Consider the following 23,674-nt stretch of genomic DNA (forward strand, 5'->3'; position numbering starts at 1 on the left):
GATAAACATTAATTTGGAGGTGGGGAATCAAATCTGCCCGGCCCTCCACTGTACCAGTTGTCAGTCAATATAATGAGTTCGCGAGTCAGTCTCAAGTTTCATTTGCCACTCGTCCAAAACTAATCTCCCATGTGTGGCCTTCTAGGCCTCCCATATGTGGAGGGAAAAACTCCCTGCACCTCTACCCTAAGGTAAAAACTTATTGAGTGCGGGAGGGATACAAACCTGTTTCCTCTCAGCTGGCTATATGCCTCACCTGAGTAGAGGAAAAACTGAAGACCTCCCATGTGCCTCTGGCCTCATGTATGGAGGGAATCTGAAGACCTCCCATGTGGCTGTCGGCCTCTCATGTATGGAGGGAAACTGAAGACCTCCCATGTGGCCTTAGGCCTCTCATGTACGGAGGAGAAAACCATGTCCATTGGTGCGTCTGCGACGGTGTCGTCGTTCGTAGTGATGTCCTCTCCTGTAGTGTTGTACCTGCCTGTCTGTTCTCTGCCTGGTTGGCACTTGGAAGAATACCCTCAGATAGACCCAGACATGTTCTTTCCTATCTGTTCTAATACTTAAAATCCTCTCGTGATATATCATATCATGAATACCTTCTACATATTCCTAATATCCGCTCCCTACTCTAATACTAACTCAGACAGCGAGATTGTTGGGTTTAAAAATAGAATTTAGGCCAAAGGCCGCGTATTGGGACCTATGAGGTCAGTCAGCGCTGAAGGGAAATTGACAGAAAAGTTTGAAAAGGTGTAACAGGAAGAAAAACCTCTCTGTTGCACAATGAGTCCAGTGTTAGGAGAGCGTGGAAAATAGGATGAGAGAATATGAAATCTGGAAAGTAAGAGAGAGAGAGAGAGAGAGAGAGAGAGAGAGAGAGAGAGAGAGAGAGAGAGAGAGAGAGAGAGAGAGAGAATTACAATCGTCTAACATCTCCACCTCCGTAAATTGCACCCTCTCCAAGTAAAAAGGTAGTATATTAACGATAATAATACTTGTATAACTGCGTAACAGCTATGAAGAACAACCGAACGAGAACTTGTTGCTAATGTGATCGACTCCTATAACAACATCACTTTATTGTATTAATCCGCGTGCGACAGTAATCGAATCCGATAGCAACATCCGTTATTGTATTCATCCGCGTGCGACGGTAATTACTGTATTCATGTTATAAATGTAACTGAAACTAATAAGGCAAAATTACGTGCATCAGCAACCTGGACAGAAGTCCCAAGCTTTTGTATGAATTCAAACGCAGCCGTGGAAAAGAAACTAATAGCATGAAAGAGCTCATTACTGTTGTTTTCACACCGACAAAGGATTAATAAAGTATATAAAGTGTAAGGTTCGTTAATACTATGAAAACTAGTGAAAACGAACAGAATCCTAAATTTAACGCCATCTAACCCGAGGGAAAAACTAGCTTCCAATGAGACGTATTAGTCAAATTTTGGCCTTAAATTACATCGTAAGACGAACAGTATGACTTCGTTCCATAAGTTAAGTATCCAGATATTCATTAATATGCTAACTAGGGACAAAAACATTAGCTGAGACCAAGTGATATGGTTGAATCTGGAGCAAGGAAAAAAAAAAGAAAAAAAAAAAAAAGACTAGCCAGCATCCTTGTCTGTCTAAGCATCTTACAATACAGGTAATGACCGACTTACGACCTATGCAACTTACGTCTGATCGACTTTACGACTATTACTTTCACCCTTTCGGCAGAACGTGCATACGAACGTACGATACTTTTTCCTGCGGCATCGTGCATCTCTCGGGTCCCGCGCTCACTTAGTGTTGCCTGTAGCTCCGTACTGAACGCATCTCTCGCTCTGCTGTGTTCATTTTTCAATAACTTTGTGTTAATTTTGATCATTTTTGAAATGTCTGCCAAGAGGAAACTGTGTTTATCTACTCCTCAACATGCCAAGAAGGAAAGGAAAGCCATTGACTTGGACACAAAAATGACAGTGATTAAGCAGTTCGAAGAAGGGAAGAAAGTGAATGTGATCGCACGTGATATGAAGTTATTCATTCTACTGTGTCCACGATTCTTAAGGATAAGGAAAGGATTCGTGATGCTGTGAAAGGTTCTGCACCCATGCGATCGACAGTGATTACGAAACAACGCACTGGCCCCATCCATGAAATGGAAAAATTATTGCATGTTTGGATGGAAGATCAAATCCAAAAAAGGACACCGTTAAGCCTTTTTACTGTGCAGATGAAGGCTAGAAGTCTGTTTCAGACTTTGAAGGAACGTGCTGGGAGTAGAGTATAAGCTAGAATTTTTGGCAAGCGTTGGCTGTTCAAGAGGTTCAAAAAAACGATTCCAGCTGCATAGTGTTCGAGTGACTGGAGAAGCAGCGAGTGCGGATGAGGAAGGAGCTAGCAAGTTTGTCGACAGTCTCGATGAAATGATTACGGATGAGGCAATATCTTCCAGAACAAATATTTAATGTTGATGAAACAGGCTTGTTCTGGAAACGAATGCCAGAACGCACTTACATCCATAAGGAAGCCAGTAGCATGCCAGGATTTAAGCTTTTTTTAAGGATAGTCTGACTCTACTGCTTGGTGGGAATATCGCGGGGTTTTCAAGCTGAAACCCTTTTTTAATTTATTTCATTCAGAAAACCCACGAGTGTTCAAGAATGTAAGCAAGTACACTTTTGCCTGTCTACTTTCGCTCTAACCGTAAGGCATGGATGACGCAGACACTTTTTGAAGACTGGTTTGTCAACTGTTTCATTCCTCAAGTGCGTGAATACTGCCTAGGAGAAAGGAATTCCTTTCAATATTTTACTGCTGCTCGATAATGCGCTGGACATCCACCTCACTTAGCTTGATCTGAATCCTGATGTGGAAAGTGGTTTTTTTTTGCACCAAACACCACTCCAATTCTTCAACCTATGGACCAAGGTTCGATTGCAACATTTAAGGCAAACTATTTAAGAATCACCTTTGCGCAAGCCATAGCTGCTCTAGGATGCCGACCCAGAAAAACTATCCCTACGAGAATTTTGGAAACGCTACATATTCTGCATGCTATCAAGAATGTGTCTTCTGCCTGGGAGACTGTGACGGAGAAGTGTATGAATGGCATATGAAGAAGTGCGTTAACGTTAAACGTGAATGATTTTGATGGATTTGACAAGTGAACAAGAAACTTGATGTGATACGGGGAAAAATAGTGAAAACTGTCAAAGAGCTTTCTTGGATTGTGAAATAGAAGATATTGAGGATTTAATAGACCACGCTTCCGAAGAACTTACAAATGAAGAGCTGATTGCATTGGAAGAAGAACGTGTGGCGGAGGAGAAAGAACAGAAGCGGAGGATGAAGAGTTGCCAGAAAGGAAATTTACCGCCAGGGATTATCAGAAGGATTAGCTCAACTAAATAAACTCCTTGCACATTTCGAAGAAATGGACCCAAATTATGAAAGGTTTGCAAAGATTGAACGGATGGCACACGATTTGTTTCGTCCGTATCGTGAAATTTACGAGGAGAAAAAGAAACAAACAATCCAGACGAAACTCACCATGTTTGTGAAACGAACAACTCCTCCCGTCACCCCGACCGTCGCTTCAGCTGATGAAGTCAACGACCTCCAGCCAAGCACCAGCGATGCCAGCAGTCATTAATTTTATTATATTTTCCTGTACTACATACTAGTTTTCAATTGTATTTTTGAATGTTTTCTATTTTTTGCACCTGTATTTTGTATTTTTCAACATTAAACAAATTGTACTGTAGCGTCCAGTGTTTAAATTAAACCTGACAAAAGTAACAGGAACAGTATGATGCATAGAGAAACGGGTTTGCTATGAACTTAACAAACGTAACAATACATAAGACGCAATTTCGTGTACGTAGAGAGACGTTTACGACGTTACAAATGGTATAAAAATTCCAAGAAATCATAACTAAAAAAAGGATGAATTCTTATATGTGCATGACAAACGAAGTCTCTCTCTCTCTCTCTCTCTCTCTCTCTCTCTCTCTCTCTCTCTCTCTCTCTCGACTCTCTCTCTCTCTCTCTCTCTCCTCAGTGAAAGCCTCGATTCGATAGAATTTTTTTCCACGTAATCATAGGCGTACGAGGTGAAGTTCATTTAGGAGGGCAACACCTAATTTGCCCGAATTTTCATTATGAAACAGTATGATGCGTGGAGAAAACCGTTTGGACAAACGTTTGGCGAATGTAACAGTACGTAGAGAGAACATTACAAATGGTATAAAAAATTCCAAGAAATCATAACTAGGAATACAATAAGTAAATTAACTAAAAAAAAAAAGGATGAATTCTTATATGAACGTGACAACCGAAAGCATATGAAACAGTATGATGCGAGGAGAAACAGTTTGGACAACGTTTGGCGGCGAATGTAACAGTACGTAGAGAGATGTTACAAATGGTATAAAAAATTCCAAGAAATCATAACTAGGAAATACAATAAGTAAATTAACTAAAAAAAAAAAAAAAAAAAAAAAAAGGATGAATTCTTATATGAACGTGACAACCGAAGCATTATGAAACAGTATGATGCGAAGAGAAACAGTTTGGACAAACGTTTGGCGAATGTAAACAGCAAGGAGTAGTAATGTCGTGTAGAGAGACGATATAAATGGTATAAAATAATCATAAACTAGGAACTAGTACAATGAAACTAAAGAAAAGGTTGAACCTACAAACGTAGCAATATGAAACAGTGTGATGTGTGGAGAACGGGTGGGTACGTCTGACGACTTTGACAAACGTTAACAGTAAGCGTAGTAATGTACACGTCATTACTACGCCTTACTGTTAACGTTTGTCAAAGTCGGTCAGACATACCCGTTCTCCACACATCACACTGTTTCATATTTGCTACATTTGTAGGTTCAACCTTTTCTTTAGTTTATTATTTTGCTATCTTTGTTTTCTTTAGACTTCATTGTATTTCCTAGTTATGATTATTTTTATATTTTTATACATAGGTGTGAGATGTTACAACCATGCTACAAAAATGTAAAGAAATCATAACTAGGAAATATAACACACATTCTAAAGAAAAAGACAGCAAAATAAACTAGCTAAAGAAGGGGTTGAATTTTTACATACGTATATGAACTTGTGAAAGGGTATCGTAAAGTACTATCGTAATACATATATGACAGTAAGAATATACACTAAGAATGGTAACTACAATGGTTTTAATGATAATGAATGTTAAATAATAATGAAATTATGACTTACTATGATAATATAAGTAATAATATAAGAAAATGTTTGATAAAATATGACTTTCAGATGATGTCAATATCATTACACAATATGTATATGTACGATAAACTCTACGGTAATTTAGCAGACTCGACATGCGTCCAAATCGAGTTACGACTGTTTTGCAGAACCAATTGCGGTCGTAAGTCGGTCACTACCTGTAGTGCTATTTGACGACAAGCTAGTGTAATTGTAATTTAATTGAAAAGTAATAAATTAATATTTTAAGGTAATTAAATTAACTTTATTAGGCCTAATATTAATTTCAGTTGTCACTGTAATTTGATAATACGACTGGTAATAATTTTTAACTGTAATTGACATAAGTGCAATGTAATTACTGACGGCAATTAGTCTGTTAAGTGTATGAAGACGTCAAACATACGAATTCCTTAAATCTGACATCTGATTATATGCCACAAGATAGATACCTTATTGACTATGTTAAATGTCAACATAGTTGAACACACGTCTCCTTCAAGACGTTTGTACAAACCTGGCATAAGTGAGGAAGAGTTGTTACGTTAGTCATGTTAGCCAATCAGGACAGAATGAGATGGATAAGGCGACGCAAACCCGTATTCGTCATCCGCTGATTCCAGCGTGAATGACTGGCGAGTTTAGTGTGTTTATACTCGCTAATATGATGATACGTATATAAACAATTATAATGCTTTAGTCGGACAGAATCCGATCTTCATTCTGTTAGATTATATTCATATTGAATTATCCTCAGATTGGATTCTCGTTCGTTTTCAATTACACCAGTACTGAATTATCCGAAGTCAGAATGCCTTGAGCCTACAGCGTTAGCCACTATAAAAATAACTACCGATATGTAGTACAGCGAATACTTTAGGCTAGGCTAGGCTACTGAATATGCATACGATATATCATCGTGAACACTAGGCTAGACGTAGTTAATTTTATTCGATTTCTCTCCATACTGAATATCGAATATCGTAAGTTATAATGCATTTAACGGAGAATTAGTTGATATTAACAATTATCGTATCGTATAAGTAGAGGAAAGTAACCTGCACTTCTCTTCTTAAACACTATGTAGCCTATTATTCCTACTCGTCTGTATCTGACCAAATTTTTTATCATCCTGAGAACTTACACATAGAGGGAAGGGGAATCTGCTGCCAACACTGCCTGCTCCGCGCCAGGGGGGACGGCGGATCCTGCCCTGTGGGCTTGGGGATCCCCATAACCCCCAGCACCGGTTAGGGCTGTCTCTGGAACAGGCAGGGGAGCTGGAAAAGAACGATTAGTGATTTCAGTACCCCTATTGCTCGAACTATCCTCACTTAATCTTGACATAAAATCGGTAAACAGAGACGTCATACTCGATGTCAGCCTACTCTCGAGTCTCTTAAAGAGCGCTGTCTCTAAGTCTTTATCTTGGTCTACGTCAGTCTCTTCCTGCCTACGCTTACGTTCTTAATTAAACGGAGACCTTTCCTATGTTTGAGATACCCCTGAACATCCGGTCCAAAGACCACTCGACATTCCACACATCTGGTCTTTACATTACATTGAACAGGCCTACAATTTACCGCATAAGGAATGATTATCGTGTCTTAGGGTACTCATCCTTCTTGCATGTTGGCAAGACGATACGTTGTTGAACTTCCGCTCGTCGTTTTCTTTGATGTCGTGGCCAAGAATGCAGTAGTCGTTATCGTAGCCTGTGTTGTTTCTTCCTTTGCAGAATCAATGTCTAATGACAAAGTATTAAGAGCAATCCAACCGTAATCCAAAGGGATGCGTAATTCATCACCAAAATCAATCAAATCAAAGGTGCAAATGAAGGCGGGCAAGACCAAAAAGGAGTTCGCTGTGGATACATCTGTACTCACCGTGAACGATAAGTGATTGACTGAGAGGGCAGGTGTGACCGGCCCGTGAGGCAGGGCTACCAGCGGTGGGCTAGTAACCTAGGTGGAACGAGGGCGTTTGCCAGGAGATTGGCAACACTGATCGTTTATTTTAACCAAAGATTTGGTAAATTTTTAATAAATGAGGGTTCGGGTTGGTAAGTGTCCCAGGGCTTGTTCAGGTGTTCAGGGGGCATTACAATAAATGGTTTTACGTATTTCGTTTACGCTTCGTTGAGAGAGAGAGAGAGAGAGAGAGAGAGAGAGAGAGAGAGAGAGAGAGAGAGAGAGAGAGGAGAGAGAGTACAGTGGTACCTCAAGATACGAAAGGCTCAACTTACGAAAAACTCGAGATAAGCAAATACGAAGATTTTTGCGGCTCTACATACGAAAATTGTTCAAGATACAAAAGGCGAAAGGTTGTTGCTATAAAGTCCGAGATTACAAATTTTAAAACTCGCACGCCGCCAACTGAGTAGACTCGCCACCATCCTCCCGCTCTCCCATTGGTTCCTCATGCTAGTCACCGCCATAAAATCCTTCTCTCCTATTGGTCAGCTATCTCCATGATCCATGATGCATCTACGTAGCGGTGTTCTCTTTCGGCCACTTCACTGCATCATCGGTATCGTACGCATGCGGAATTCGTTCGTTCTATACAATTTTGTTTAGTAACGTAAATTCGTTAGTGATTTCGTTGTAGTATACTTTATCAGTTGTGTGAGAAACTTTACTACATATGTATACTACATAACATAATTACGTACTGTATATACGTAGTCATGGGTCCCAAGAAAGTTGAAATTCACAGAAAGAGGAGGATGCTTCCTTTGGAGACGAAGATGGAGATAATTAAAATGTATAAGCTGGTATGCGATTTAGTGTGATCGCCAGGAATACAGCCAAAATCTGTCGACAATAGGCCACCATCTTAAGCAAAAGGAATGTCATCAAGCAGTACACCTTCCAAGGGCGTGACTATTTTGTCCAGCAAGAGGAGCCATGTGCACGATAAAATGGAAAGGCTGCTTCTTGTCTGGATAAAAGACAAAGAAATTGCTGGCGATACACAGTGCTATTTTCGTCGATTTGATTGCCCAGGCCGATGACGACGGAGAAGGGACACTGACGCCAACAACAGAGTTCAAGGCTTCTCATGGGGTGGTTCGAAATTCCGTAAACGGATGGCATCCATTCGGTGGTGCGGCATGGGGGAGGTGGCTAGCTCGGACACGAAGGCAGCCGAAGCCTTTATTAAGACGTTCAAAGAAGATACTCTCAACGAAGGCTACAGTTCTCAGCAAGTCTTCAACTGTGATGAGACTGGCCTTTTTTTGGAAAAAAAAGGAAAAAAAAAAAAGCCTCGTCGGACGTACATCACGCAGGAAGAGAAGAAGCTACCGGGCATAAGCCTATGAAACCAGGCTTACGCTTGCACTTTGTTCAAACGCCAGTGAGGGGATTGCAAGGTGTAGCCCCTACTTGGGTATCATTTCGAGACTCCTCGAGCCTTCAAGGCCCAAAAAGTGCTTAAGGAGAAGCTTCCAGTGATGTGGAGGGCTAATGCGAAAGCCTGGTAACGAGACTTTTGTTCACTGAGTGGGTGAATCTGTGTTTCGGCCCGACAGTGAAGAAATTCTTGGAAGAGAAGCGCCTCCCTCTGAAATGACTGCTGGTGTTGGACAATGCCCCTGCTCACCCTCCTGGCCTCGAGGAAGATATCCTAGCAGAGTATTCATTTATCAAGGTCTTTTATCTTCCGCCTAAAACCACCCCTCTCCTCCAGCCCATGGACCAGCAAGTGATATCGAACTTCAAGAAGCTGTATACGAAGCATCTTTTCAAGAGATTTTTCGACATCACCAATACCACAAACCTCACCTTGCATGAATTTTGGAAGGAGCATTTCGATGTTGTGATTAGGCAATCCGACATCATCGACCAAGCTTGGCAGATGGTTTCGAGGCGAACCTTGAATTCCTCGTGGAGGAAACTCTGGCCTGATGCCGTATCCGCCCCAGACTTCGAGGGATTCAACGTGGGCGAAGCTGGTGCTGCAGATTCAGGAACAGTTGACGATCCTGAAACTGTTTCGAACCAACGATCTTGACAAGATCTTTGCACTCGGCAAGTCCAAGGGGCTGGTCGTCGACAAGAACGACATCAATGACCTTCTTGAGGAGCACCAAGAGGAGCTTACGACGGATGACCCGAAGGGGTTGGAGGCCATGCACATAACGTCGTTCAAGAAGAATTCTCTAGCAGTGGCGAGGAGGAGGACGACGACTCTATGACAATGGCAGAAATTAAGGATGCTCTAGCTGCTTTTCATAAGGTGCAATCATTCGTAGAAAAGAAAACACCCACGAAAAGGCTTACAAGGTCATATGCTTACACAGTTCGATGAAGTTTGCCCGAGTTGTTTCAGGAACATTGTCAAAAGCAGGCAGAAGCAATCTTCCTTGGATAGTTATTTTAAAGAGGCCTTTAGTAGGAGTAAGCAAAAAGGAAGAACCAAGTGATACTACGAAAAAACAGAAAGTTGAAAGTGGTGAAGAAGTTGAAATTTTTGTAAAAAAAAAAAAAAAAACCCAAAGTATATAAAAAAAAACCTAAAGTACAAAAAAGTATATATAAAAAAAAATTAAATTTTAAGTTTTTTGTAAAGTTAAGTGTTACAGTTTTGTTAATGTGTTTCGTAAAGTTTAGTTTATGTTTTCCTGACATTTTTTTATGTTTCGTAAAGTTAAGTGTACGTATCTGCCGCTTGTCCTCCTCTGTCGCCACTTTTGGAGATAGCCTCACTTGAAAGGTAAGCATCCACATTTTACTACGTACGTATGTATGTACAGTATTTCTTGTATACCATGTACACTAATACACTTTATTTACAGGTACTATGTATTACATATTAGCAGTAAGTATTAAGTTATGTATTGAATGGTCCAAATTGTTGTAGTATTTCATTGTTTATAGGCCAATTTAGCTTTATTTTAACCTTTGGAAGCCACCATTGAATATCAGCAGTGACAACTTAAACACAACTCGATAAACGCTCGAAAGTTATGGCAGATGACGTCAGCAATCAGCTGTTTCTCTATAGAGAGAGAGAGAGAGAGAGAGAGAGAGAGAGTAGAGAGAGAGAGAGAGAGAGAGAGAGAGAGAGAGAGAGAGAGAGAGAGACTCTTGCCTGATTTGGTTGTAACATTGACAGATATCCATTAGCAAAAGTTGAATAATAGTAGTGTATTGAGAATAATTATCATTTTAATAAAACTGTTGTTTACTGTGTCTAATCATATGCATGTATTATTACCATATTATAGTATTATGATATGAACATAGCAATATGACAATTGTCGAAAATTGCATTTTTCCAACCTAACTATACAAACCTGACGGTCCTTTAACAATAGGAAGTAGCTAGCGGCAGCTGGAAACGGTCGTAAGCTTCGAACAAGGGGAGAACGGTAGTTAACTGCTTGTCCGATCGACTGGGAGGTAAACAAATCACTTTTGCTGGCCCATGGAAAATACGCAGAGTGAGGGGTGGCATGAGGAGGGACTATATTGTAAAGGACCTCAGGTTTGTATAGTTAGGAAAAATGCAATTTTCGACAAATTGTCATTTGTTCCGATAACGTAATACAAACCATCGGGCGGTCCTTTAACAATAGGAAGACTCACTTCTTGGTGGGAGGAATCTGAGTCTTTTAGATGAAAAGAACTGGTGTTCGTCCATCCCTGGAATGCCTCCCTGGTCGTAAGAGCGAGGGAGGGATCCAAGCCTCTGTCCGATTGAACGGGTGTGTGCACCGCAGGATCAATGGTCAGACCTCTGGGCCGAGTACTAAGAGAGATGGCAAGCGTATCTCTTCGTACCAGCATTGTAAGAACTTTTTCCTGTACATGAGCAAATATAAAGTAATGGTTTGTCTCATGTAGGCATCCACTTCCTCCCCCTTGTTGGAAAGTGGTGGATATACACTCCTATCTCTAGTTAAAGAGATAGGATGGAGCTCGGTTGAGTAGCTTACCTGCATCTGACTACCTTCCAGCGTGGTAACGACCGTATCCCTCTGCCCACAGGTAGAGGTAGAGAAAGATGGTGAAGAGAAGCCAGTCACTCTCTCATTCGCACATTCATTCTCCCAGTCATACCAGGAATCGATGCTGTTCTGCCTGCTCGGGGTGCTGGGTAAGCTTACACAACGTGTTGAGCAGCCACCACAGGTCCCAAGGAAAAAAGTATCCAAGGACTTGTGGGCAATATCCCAACCGAAGGTAGAAGGACGTGAAGGTGGTCTGGTTGGCCCAGACACCTGCCTTCAGGACCTGCGCCACGGAGAAGTTCTTACGGAACGCTAAGGAGGGTCCGATACCTCTGACTTCGTGGGCTCTCGGTCGGAGCGTACGGATGTCGTCGCTACCATCAGCCTCGTACGCTCTGCTGATCACCTCACGCAGCCAGAAAGAAACGTGTTCTTGGAAACTTCTTTCTTGGTAACCCCAGTGCTAACGAAGAGGCGTCGACACTCAGGCCTGAGGTGTTGAGTTCTCTTCAGATAGCGCCGTAGCGCCCTCACAGGACAAAGCAGCATCTCATCCGCATCGTTATCAGTGAAGTCCAGAAGGAGGGATCGTGAAAGACTCGAACCTGTCGTCAGGATCGACGGATTCTGAGTCTGGCTACGAAGTTCGGGACGAAATCGAGCGTCACAGATCCCCAGCCTCTGGTGTGTTTAACATCATAAGAAAGACCATGTAGTTCCCCCTACTCTCTTCGCCGATGCCAGAGCCAGCAAAAGAGGGTCTTGAGGGTCAGATCCTGTCTGACGACTCTCGGAGTGGCTCGAAGGGTCTTCGAGTCAAAACTCCTAAGGACGAGAGTCCACTCCCACGCAGGGGGCCTGAGTTCCCCTGGGTGGGGGCAAGACCTTTCGAAGCTCCTCATTAGCCAAAGGAAATCTCGAACGAGTTCGAGATGTCAGTCCCCTCAGTTTTAGGACGAGCGCCAGTGCTGCTCTATATCCATTAACTGTGGGTAACTGAGAGGAGCTTCTCTCGGCGAAGAAACACGAGGAAATCCGCTACCTGCTGAAGAGTGGCTCTGAGAGGAGACAGACCCTGTCTACGACACCAACCACAGAAGATGGCCCACTTCTCCTGGTACACAGCTGCAGAGGACTGTCGGACGTGTCCCAGCCATCTGCTGTTGCTGCGCTACGAGAAAAGCCTCTCGTTCGCAAGAGATGGTGGATAACAGCCAGCCGTGTAAGTTGAAGGGACTGGACTGCTTGGTGGTACCGTTCTACGTGTGGCTGGGCTAGAAGGTTGTGCCAATTGGGTAGCTCTCTCGGTGACGTCCGCAAGAAGAGCCAGCAGGTTCCGGATACCAAACAGCTTGAGCCGTTTGGGAGCCACCAGGATCATTCTGAGATTGGGAGTGACCAGCGCTCGACTGATCACTTTCCGGAATCAGACAGAAGGGAGGAAAGGCGTAGGCGAAGAGGTTGTCCAGGGGTGTTGGAGGAACGTCCTCTGCAGCTGGCCCATGGGTCCGGCACGGCTGAAAAGAAAACCTGAAGTTTTCTGTTGTGCCGGGTGGCGAAACAGGTCTACGACCGGTCGCCCCCACAGGTTGAAGATCCTTTCCGCCACGTCTTGGTGTAGAGACCATTCGGTCCCTATCACCTGATCCCGACGGCTGAGCTTGTCCGCTACTACATTCCTCTTGCCTGGAATGTAGCGTTGCTGACAAGCTCTATCGAGTGAGCCGTGGCCCCACTCGTGCACCTGCAAACGTCAACTGATGGAGCGGAAGAGACACTAGCCCCCCCTGCTTGTTGACATATGCCACTACTGTGGTGTTGTCGCCCCACATCAACAACCACTGAGTGTCCCACCAAGCGGTCCTGAAATTCTCGGAGAGCGTGAACGCCGCCTTGAGTTCCAGGACATTGATGTGAAGGTGCTTTTCGTGATGGTCCCACACACCTGCAGTCAGCAACTCCTCCAGGTGTGCGCCCCATCCCTCGGTCGATGCGTCTGAGAACAGAAGCATCAGGGGGGGGAGTGCGTATGGGCACTCCTCTTAAGAGGTTCTTGTCGTCGAGCCACCAGGCTGGGTCCTGCCTCACCTTGTCCGTGAGAGCCACGGGAAAGTAAGGAGGATCCTTGGCCTGAGACCAACTCTCCCCTTAGCCTCCACTGGAGAGACCGCAGGTGAAGACCGCCCGTGAGGGACTAACTTCTCGAGTGACGACAGATGCCGATCACGACTTTGCCATTGCTGTGCTGCCTGTTCCTGCCGAGACAGGAACCGGCCGGCTGCCTCCCTGAATTTGCTGATACGCAAGTCTGCGGGAAAGACCTGCCCTGCTACCGTGTCTATCAGCATACCCAGGTACTTCATCTTCTGCTTGGGTTTCGAGATCGGACTTCTCGTAGTTTATCACGATCCCCAGATCGCGACAAAACTTGGAGGATTCGATCTCTGTCCTGTAGCAACTGCGAGCGGGAGCTCGCCAGGACTAGCCAATCGTCGAGATACCTCAGAAGACGTTATACCCGTGCGAATGGGCCCAAGCTGACACACCAGAGTGAACACTCCTGTGAACACACCTGTGTGGGGCGGTTGAGAGACGAACAAATTGCCCTGAATTGGTACACCGAGTCCCGTCGAAGATGAAGCGGAGGTACTTTCTGGAGGACTGATGGATGGGTATTTGAAAATACGCGTCCTTCAGTCCATGAAAGCATGAAATCGTTCCCCCTGATCGAGTCGAGCACCCGAGCGTGCCGACTCCATCGTGAACCGCGTCGTGCGAACGAAGCGATTCAGGGGAGAGAGGTCTATCACCGGACGCCAGCCCCCCGCCCCCCGATGCCTTCTCCACTAGGAAGAGGCGGCTGTAAAAGCCCGGTGACTGGTCCTCCACGATTTCTACAGCTCGTTTCGCCAGCATGGTCTTGATCTCCTGTCGAAGAGCGTTGTCCTTTGCTGATCCCCGGACATAGGTCTGTAGATGGACCGGTTTGGAGATGAGGGGGGGCCGAGACTCGAGGGTAGTAGATATCCCTCCCGAAGGACGTCTACTATCCAGTTCTCGGCGCCGTAGCGCTGCCAAGTCGCCCAATGGCTCGCCATGGCACCCCCCCACTTCCGGCAGCAGGTGAGGGGGAACGCCGTCCCTAGCGTTTCCCTCCTCGTTTCGACTTCTTCCCACCACCTCCTCGGGGGAAAGGAGGGTTGGGAGGAGGGCTGATTACGGCCTCCTCTAGCAGAAGTCGAAACAGCAGGAGTCTTCGCACGGGGCTTGGACGGTGCAACCGTCTTCGCCGCCGTGGAAGCGCTAGCCAAGCTCTTTGGCTTGGCCGCAGTCGCTCGAGATTGCCCAGTAACCTTCGAGACTGCCTGGTGAACTAAGCGGTCACTGTCATCAGTGCGCCGCCTTTCCACCGCAGCGTCCACCATCTCTCCGGGAAAGAAGAGCTGGGGAACTCCTAATGGTCCATTACGAAGCCCGAGTGCCGCCTTCACGCCCGGACCCCCTTGTGGTCACTCGGGTAAGGACTGCGTCCCTACGTCGAAGAACCAAGTTGGCACAGGTTAGCAGTCTGATGGGCGAGGTAAGAGATCGCTCTTCCTCCAGACTGGCACAGTCTCCTGAAAGAAGCGTCGTCTTCGAGAGCAGAACTCCCGGAGCCGGCCGCTACTTTTGGATATTGTGAGGGACCACAAATCCAACCAAGAGACTGCCTGGAACGCTGCCATAGCGGTAGATTCCAGGGCAAGTGCCTCCTGCAGCGAGAACCAGAGGTTCTCCGACAGGAGCTGCTGCAGGGACACACCTGGAGTCAGCCTCGCTAACTCCGGGTTAACTGTTTAGGCAGTATCGGGTCTTCCGAAGGCACGTAGAATCGCCTCTGACGCTGTAGAGGGGGAGGAAGCAGCTTAGAAGACCGTCCGGATTTCAGCGAATCCTCCCGTCCTGAGACGAGATTCTCACTTGATCCAGGACTGAGTCTGCAAGCTCTGATTGCGGTAACCCCACCCATCATTTTGGGTTCCCTCTTGGGACCCCAAATGATTCGAGCCGGGACGTGGGCTCTGCCGGTGGTAGCGGCGATCCTTCCGCAAGGTCATTATGCTGACGAATCAGCTTAATGACCTCTGCAAAGTTCCTCTGTATCTCGGGAGTTACTGCGTCTTGTGGAGTAGGACCGTCCAGTCCCTCCAGCAAGAACAGGTCCCGCGATACTACTCCTTCAGAAGGAGGAACAGCGGCAGACCCCTGACGGTCGCCTCCAACTACTTGCGCGTATGTTCTGGTCGGTCCTAAAACCGTGCCTGAGCCATACGGCGTCATAGCGGGGTCACGAGCGGCGCACCTCTCGTGATCACTCCTCGGTACTCGCTCCTCCCGGTATAGCCCGAGGAGGTTGAAGGTACGGGAGAGGCAGACCTGACGCTCCCCCCTCGCTCGCTGGCAGGACCAGCGTGCGTGGAGGGCTGCTGCTGATCGTCAACCCGCGGTGGCGATCGAGCAGCAGGCTAGCCTTGCCGCTCGCCTGGGCGAGAGGCTCGGCTGAGAACGTCGAGACCGATCTCTAGCGTCAGGCGAGCTGTTGCTGGTCACCGTCTCCGCCCGGTCCCTATGGGAGCGGCGGTCAGGTGACCTGCTAGGCTCTCTGTCGCGGCGAGACCGGCCAGCGTCCTCTCGGCGCGTCGAGCCGCTGGTACCAGCCGTGGCTGGTACCGACCGGACGGCGCGACCCCTTCCTCGCCTCAACCCGTGGCTGGTCAGCGACCGTCACGTCAACCCGAGCAGCCAGTTGATCGCTGCGAGAGCGTCCACTGGCCTGGCGAGAGTCGTGCGCACGACTCTCGCCAGTCTTCTGCTCCGCGCCGCTGTCTTGACGGCGAGCGAGCTCGGACGTCAAGACTTTGGCTGGACGGTCTCCCCGTGGAAGAGCGTCCACTCGTACTTCTCGCGAACGAGAAGCGGCCGAGACGGAACCTGGTTTAGCGGCAGAACCGCTAACACCAGGTGAGGACGTACCAGCCGAGGCTGGTACACCTCTGGTCCCCGTCGTCTTCTTCTTTGCAGAGGAAGAGACGGGCCCCGTTCCCCTGAAGGAACAGGAGGACCAGCAGAAGAGCTCCCCGACTCGGCCTGAGCGAGCCGGGCCCTTAGAAGATCCCGAAGGAGTCTTCTAGGGGGGGAGGAGGACAGCCTTCTTCGTTCTTCGGCTGTTTAGCCTTAGAAGTCGAAGGGGAAGAGGAGGCAGCAGACGACGAAGAAGACGACGAAGACGACGACGACACCTTCCTCTTCTTCTTCGCCAGGCTCCGCAGGACAGACGTCAGGTCTTCCATCCAGGAGGGAGCCGGGGCAGTTGCCGAAGCAACAGGGCCCGACTGCACCTGTCCGGAAAGACCTGAGACTGTGACAGCACCACCAACAGCAGGAACAACAGGAACAGGTCCAGGAACAGCAGGAACAGCATGCACGTTATCTGAAAGGGAAGGAGCAGCAGGGACAGCAACAGGTACGGCAGGCACGGCAGGTACCGCAGGAGAGACCAGGCGTCCTGTCGGCAGCTACCGTCATTCTCGGCACTGGCGGCAGGTCCAGGGGGGTACTCTTGGGGCAGCGGAAGTCCGGGGTCGGCAACACAAAGAACCCAGGTGGTGGTGGCACCGTCCTCTTTGGTACGGCAGTAATCGGTTGAGTATTGCAGCCGTGGGTGTCACCGTCATTACATGTGGTGTATACACCAAGTGCGGTGGCATATCATAAGCTTGTGTAGATTGTGGTAGTGGTAGTGGTTAACCGTACCATGAGTGACCACTGCCGACCCCGACAACCGCTGAATCAACCCCTGTATCTAGGCACTCCCTGCAGTCCCAGCGACTCCCACACCTGTCCCAGGTCGTCCTTCGCTGATGGCACACCTGCGGAAGCAACAGTCGGTTAGTCGAGGGGTTTCCTCGCGCCTGGGGGGAGAAGAACCCACCCAGAGCGGACGGAAGACCCCGAGTACAACTGGACGTCCGGTAGCGGGCGCCTCCTCCACACTGACGGATCGAGAGAGGAGAAGGACTCCGCTACCCCCCGCCCGCAGGGGAAGGCGCGAAACGTGGGGCTGGCCGGGGGCAGGAAAGAAGACGAAGTGTCCGTACCAAAGGAGTCACTGGACTTTCGATGACTTCTTTGGCGGCCTAAGTCTCTTCCTGCCCTCGTACAGCACCCACTGCGCCTTGGACCAATTCATACATGTTACACATGGCTCGGTGCGGGAGCATTCTCGCCCCCGACACCGAGTACAAACCTCATGTGGATCCACATCCACAAATGATCTGAATCCGCCGCATTTTACGCCCCTCCACCCGGCCCGGGACACACTCTACGGGCGACTGGGGGGCGCGGCGAAATCTCCATTTCTTGATCACTCATTATTAATATGAAAAAAAAAAGAAATGTAAAGTACTTACAAGCATACACTCTCAAACACACTAGGAAAAAGAGGGCTGATACTCAAAGCAAACGACAAAGCGGGCAGAGCGATGACGAGCACGTCTATCCTCACAGGCCGAAAGCAAAAAGTGATTTGTTTACCTCCCAGTCGCGCGCGCGCGACGATCGGACAAGCAGTTAACTACCGTTCTCCCTTGTTCGAAGCTTACGACCGTTCCAGCTGCCGCTAGCTACTTCCTATTGTTAAAGGACCCCGATGGTTTGTATTACGTATCAGAACAAACTACCATTTGGGATTCTGGTTTTGTTTACATTCTCAAAATAATCAACTGGTCGTTTTTCCAATATCTCACTGTTTTTTAGTTGCCAAATGGAACTTAAGTTCTGAGATATGCCTAAAATATATAACGTGAGAATGGTTTTATTACCTTTACTGTCAGTTAAAATATCAGCATGTGGAATCTTGTTCATGTAGTTGTGGTTATTGCACTGCAACTAGGTTTAGCCTACAATGACGTCATACATATACCTTGAATAGGCTATTTATTATGAAGATATGCCAATAATATATAAGGTGAGAATAGTTTTATTAACTTTATTGTCAGTTAATATCATAATGTGAGTTGTTTCATATATGTTGGTGATCATCGGACCGCAGCCGAGGCTTAGCCTACCGATAAACATGAATATGCAACACGTTTGTCCCGCAATGCTGTGATTCATACCAACGATATAGCATGAGAAGTGGTCCAAGAAAAAACCCGAGAATGACTGATTCCGTGATTACTGATCCGCGATAATGCGATGCCCCACTGTATACCTTAAATAACATCCTACATCAAACTTACCATTTGGTATACCTTAAATAACATCCTACATCAAATTTACCTTAAGTTATTATCTTATTGTCACACTCACACCCTCAGCACTTTGCACACAGGGCATGAGAATCTACCTCTACTTGGGAGCAGAAGCTACCACAGTTCCTATCTCCCACTCAGGCCAGACAAAAGCAATGAGAGAGGGGGGGGGGGGGGGGTGGGGGGGGGGGGGGTGGGGGGGGGGGGGGGGGGGGGGGGAATAGGCTTATGTGATTCCTGGGTTTGCATGTTGGTATCAAATTAAGAAAATGCAAAACAAACAACACATTCAGAACGAGGGAAAGATCTCACAAAGTAGAATATCTCCAACAGCAATAAAGGGGCTGAGAGCAAAAGCAGGTCTGTTCACCATGGTGGCCGAAAGCAAAGTGGAATGTTTACGTCCAGTCAGGCGAACTCCTAGACAACCGGACAAGCAGTTACTGCTTAATTACCTTGTTTAATCTTCAACGGCCGAATTCCAGCCTTCACTGAAAGTAATTCCCTAATGTAAAGAACTGAGGGTTTGTATAACGTGATGAACAAATCCAAAAACAAAAGTTTGGCCAAAAGGAATAATATAAAATCAAGATTACCCAAGGCAATTATTAACCGAACGACTTGCGCATAGCATAAGCCCGTAAGTGAAACACATATGCAAACGTATTTGGCCTAATTTGAATGGTGTTACATTCAAGAACTATTCCCAGTAAATACAAATACTATCCGGCTGGATGATAATCTGAATTAAACAAACAAAAGACAAGACTCATCCTGCTTGAAGGTTATGAGTGCATTCGGTGGTTGTGTGACACTACCGACATCCAGAGATATAACCAGAAAATAAGAACAAGCTGCTGTAAGCACTTGATGTTTTAATCAAGCGCGGCTGAAAACGGAATGAAGTGCTTAGCTAAGTTATTCCTGGTACTATTGCTGTTGGGGGATAGCACTGTATACCTACAATGAGCAATCGAAGCGCTACCCACGAAATTTGAATTAGGCTATATAATTACTGGGTAAGTCTCATATACAAAATAATATATGAAGTGCCACTTTAAGAGCTAGTGTAAAAAAAAAATAAACATTGTTTGTAAAGCTTGATGACTCTTACCTTTCTGGTCATCATTTGCAAGTTTCTTGAGAGCAAGTGCAATTGTTATCTTCAATTCTTCACTCACTTTTGCTCACTGAAGCGTGTGTTTGGACCCCGTCGACGGCCCATTTGTTCTGGCAAGAAAAAGAGCTGTCATATACATCCAAAGCAAACATACTACAGTAAATTCAATATATACTTATCACAAATTTTGAGGAAAAAACTTCCTTACAGTAAATTCAGTATATGTATAGTTATTACAAATTTTGAGGAAAAAACTTCCTTCATAAAAACTAAGTAATTCATCCAATCACAAGATCCCAGACAAACAAACATGCAGCCCTTGTGAGTACAAAAAAATCACAGTTTTTGAAAGTAAATTGTATTTTCCTAACTATACAAACCTGAGGTCCTTTACATAAGGAATTACTTTCAGTGCAGCTGGAACTTGGTCGTAAGTGTCTATAACAAGGTAGTTAGGCAGTACTGCTTGTTCGATGGTCGGGAGTCCCACCCCACTGGATGTAAACAACAGAATGAGGGGTGGCATGAGGTGGGCCTATATGTAAAGGACCTTAGGTTTGTATAGTTAGGAAAAATACAATTTACTTTAAAAAATTGCGATTTGTTCTTGCATGTTATACAAACCATCGGTCCTTTACATAAGGAAGACTCACTTATTGGGAGGTGGGAGGAATCTGAGTCTTGTGAACAGACTGATGTTCGCCAAAAACTATGGTTCCCTCCCTGGTCGTTAGGAGCAAGGGGGGAACCTAGCCTCTGTCCAACTGATCGGAGTGAGATCACTGCAAGACCAAGGGCCAGACCTCTGGACCAATTCATAAGAGGGAGGCATGCGTACCTCCTATAAAAGCAAGCAAGAACTTTAAGTTGGAAGTAAGAGGCCAAATATAAAGCATTTGGGAATAAAGACGTCTCGTACTTTCACTAGTATAGGCAACAAATGTTTTATTGTGATGATTACAACTACAATTTTGAGTAATATCAATAAAAACGTTACACAGGGGAAACAACTGCCTTGAGTCCATCTTACTCAGGTAGATCACCTTTATTCACTCGATATCTAATTGGTGAAAAAAGAATACAATTTACATCTTTAAGCATACCATTCAAAGGGCTGAAGTTTTGTCAACATAATGTATATGAAAGCACCATACAATCTAAAATAAGCATGTGAGGTCTTTGTAAAATATGTTTTCAAGGCAGTTTTTATATACAATATGGTGTCTTTCGCATCCCGTCCTTTCATGTTCGGCATCGATACCACGTCCTTCCCAGCCCTAATTTGAACAATATTAGAGTATTTATGTAACATTTATTGATCTTACTCAAGATTGCAGTTGTCATCAGCACAATAAAACAATATTTTGTTGCTTATATTAGTGACAGTATGAGACTTCTTACTCACGGGGTCATGGTTTTGAAACTGAATATAACAATTTGTCAAAATGGTATTTTTCCTAACTATACAACCTGGGGTCCCTTTAACAATAGGAAGTTAATCACGGCGCCAAGCTGGACCGGTCTAAGCTTAGAACAAAGGGTTTGGGATCGTTAACTGCTTTGTTTGGTAGTCGGGAGGGGTCCCGCCTAACAGAGGTGAAGAGTCCTTTGCTTTAGGCCCAGGAAAACAGAGTAAGGGGTGGCATGAGGTGGGACTATGTGTAAAGGGCCTCAGGTTTTTGTATAATTGATTGATTGATTGATACTATATTAATCTAGATCGTGACAACTAGGTCATTGATGCCGAACTATATATAAAAGGACCCTATAAATTTTAATAATAATAATTTAACAGAATTATTTTAAAAACATGATAAAAGATACTGGCAATTATAAAATAAATTAAAAATAAATTATATAAAAAAATTATTACATACATACATACATACATATACACACACACATACATACATACCATAAACATACGTACATGCACACTCGCATACATACACACAATTTCAATAAGAATAAAAGCAAGGCGCACACAAGCATTACAGTTTATCTAAAATACCAGAGTTAAAAGAAATCCAAACAAGCCAGTCATGTTAAAAATCCCATTTGCTCCTAAAATTTTTGATAACTTAAAAACATTATTCTCCTTCCCATAGTATAGATATTGATTGCGCTGTTCCACCAAACTGGGGCACTCAACCAGCAAGTGCATAACAGTCAGTGGAACTAGGCAATCCATCACAGTATGGTTCGTGATCACGACTCATCAAGTAGGAATGTGTCAGCCTAGTATGTCCAATACGCAGGCGGCACAGAGCTGTTTCAAACCTTCTGGGCATAAAATCGTACTGCCAAGGATTGATTGCAGGTGCAATTGTTCTCATTTTTACATTTGTAGTTATATTGACCAAATATTTTGCCAAAGTACTTTATGCTTCTCTCTAATTGGAGTATATAAATCTCTGCACGGCAGCTTAAATGATCTGGGCTCAATACGAGAAACAGCCTCCTTGGCAATTGCATCAGCGCGTTCATTTCCAGATATTCCAACGTGTGCTGGAACCCAACAAAATTCAATATTAAAACCCCTCCGCTTAGCTAAAAATAACCATTCCAGAATACTTAAAACTACTGGATGTTTGGAATAAAAATCTTTCAGTGACCTCTAGAGCGCTTCTAGAGTCACAGTACACAATAAAATTCTTATCATTACTTTTTAAAAACTTCTTTGACAGTATTAAAAAAAAATTCCATATAATTCTGCAGTAAATGCAGATGCATTACTTGAAAGCCTTCCACTACGCTCCAAAGGACGGAAAAAAAACTATGCAAAAACCAGTGCCTGCACTGGTTTTGGATCCATCAGTAAAAACTGGGATAAAATTGTCATGTTGTTACACATGATCTAAAAAGGTATAACGTAATATTTTATCAGAGACATTCTTTTTTGGTTGATTGAAGTAGTTACAAAACTCTACTGCTGGGAATTTCCAATGGGGGAGTTACAGATGCCTTGACCGTAGTACACATTTGTCTGGAATGTTCAGGTCTTGGAGGGTTGATTTCAGTCTGAAGGCATATGGACGTGGCATCTTTGGATGACTTTCATAAAAGCTATCAAACTCTTCCATTTCTTAGCGACTGGCATACTAGGGATCCTGGAAGTCTTTGGAATCTGAACCACAGCTTCGAGCCAGAAGAGTCTGGTAATGTAAGGCTAGGGGCATTTCCCAGCATCTACTAACATACTCTCTATAGGGAAGTCCTAAAACCCCCCCCCCCCCCCCCCCCCCCCCCCCCCCCCGCTCCAGTAGCAATCCTAATTCCAGTATGGTGAATGGAGTCTAAAATCTTGAGGCGACTTGGGGTAGCCGAGGTGTAAACTTCACATCCATATGTTAATTTTGATAAAACCAAGGCTTTATACAATCTCAATAACTGGAGTCTATCTGCTCCCCGCAAGATGTACTTGACAAAACTTTCAAGATATCCAAGGATTTTCATGCACTTAGCCCTGAGATTTAGGATATGGGGAAGCCAGGTCAACCGAGTATCAAAAATCATTCCTAAAAACCTTGTTTCGTGAACACAAGATATTCTCTGGCCATTTACATATAAATCTGGATCTGCATGTATCCCTCTAATTCTACAGAAATGCATGGCTACAGTCTTTGATGAAGCAAATCTGAAACCATGCACTTCAGCCACCATTTCACTACCTTATTTTATTACTATTTGTAGATGACGTTCTGCTACTGACATACGTGCACTGCAAAAAGATAAAGAAAAAGTCATCCACAAGAGTGTGTGCATAACATCAGCAGGTATTTGCTTTACTAGTTCATTAATTGCTAGTGAGCAAAAAAGTGTTACACCTTAACACACTGCCTGAGGAACACCTTCTTCTTGTTTACAGACTTCAGACAGAACTGCTCCTACTTGTACTTGAAAATAACGATTTTTTAAGAATAGCTTGATAAAAATAGCTAATTCTCCTCTTAAACCATATTCATGGACTACTTTCAGAATTCCATACCGCCACGTAGTATCATACGCTTTTTTCCAAGTCGAAGAAAACCGTGATAAAGTGGTGCT

At 45.0% G+C, this 23,674-nt stretch overlaps 1 protein-coding gene across 1 annotated transcript in view; it reads right to left on the reverse strand.

Moving 5' to 3' along the window:
* Positions 1–19,732, reverse strand: part of LOC135218331 (3'-5' RNA helicase YTHDC2-like) — a 789,914-nt gene extending 770,182 nt beyond the window's left edge. The window contains 2 exon segments of the mRNA XM_064254560.1: positions 19,622–19,693; positions 19,696–19,732. Coding sequence (XP_064110630.1) covers positions 19,622–19,693; positions 19,696–19,732 — 109 coding nt within the window.
* Positions 19,733–23,674: the final 3,942 nt, after the last annotated feature.

This window comes from Macrobrachium nipponense, chromosome 9 (genome assembly GCF_015104395.2).
Source record: "Macrobrachium nipponense isolate FS-2020 chromosome 9, ASM1510439v2, whole genome shotgun sequence".
Lineage (NCBI taxonomy): Eukaryota > Metazoa > Arthropoda > Malacostraca > Decapoda > Palaemonidae > Macrobrachium > Macrobrachium nipponense.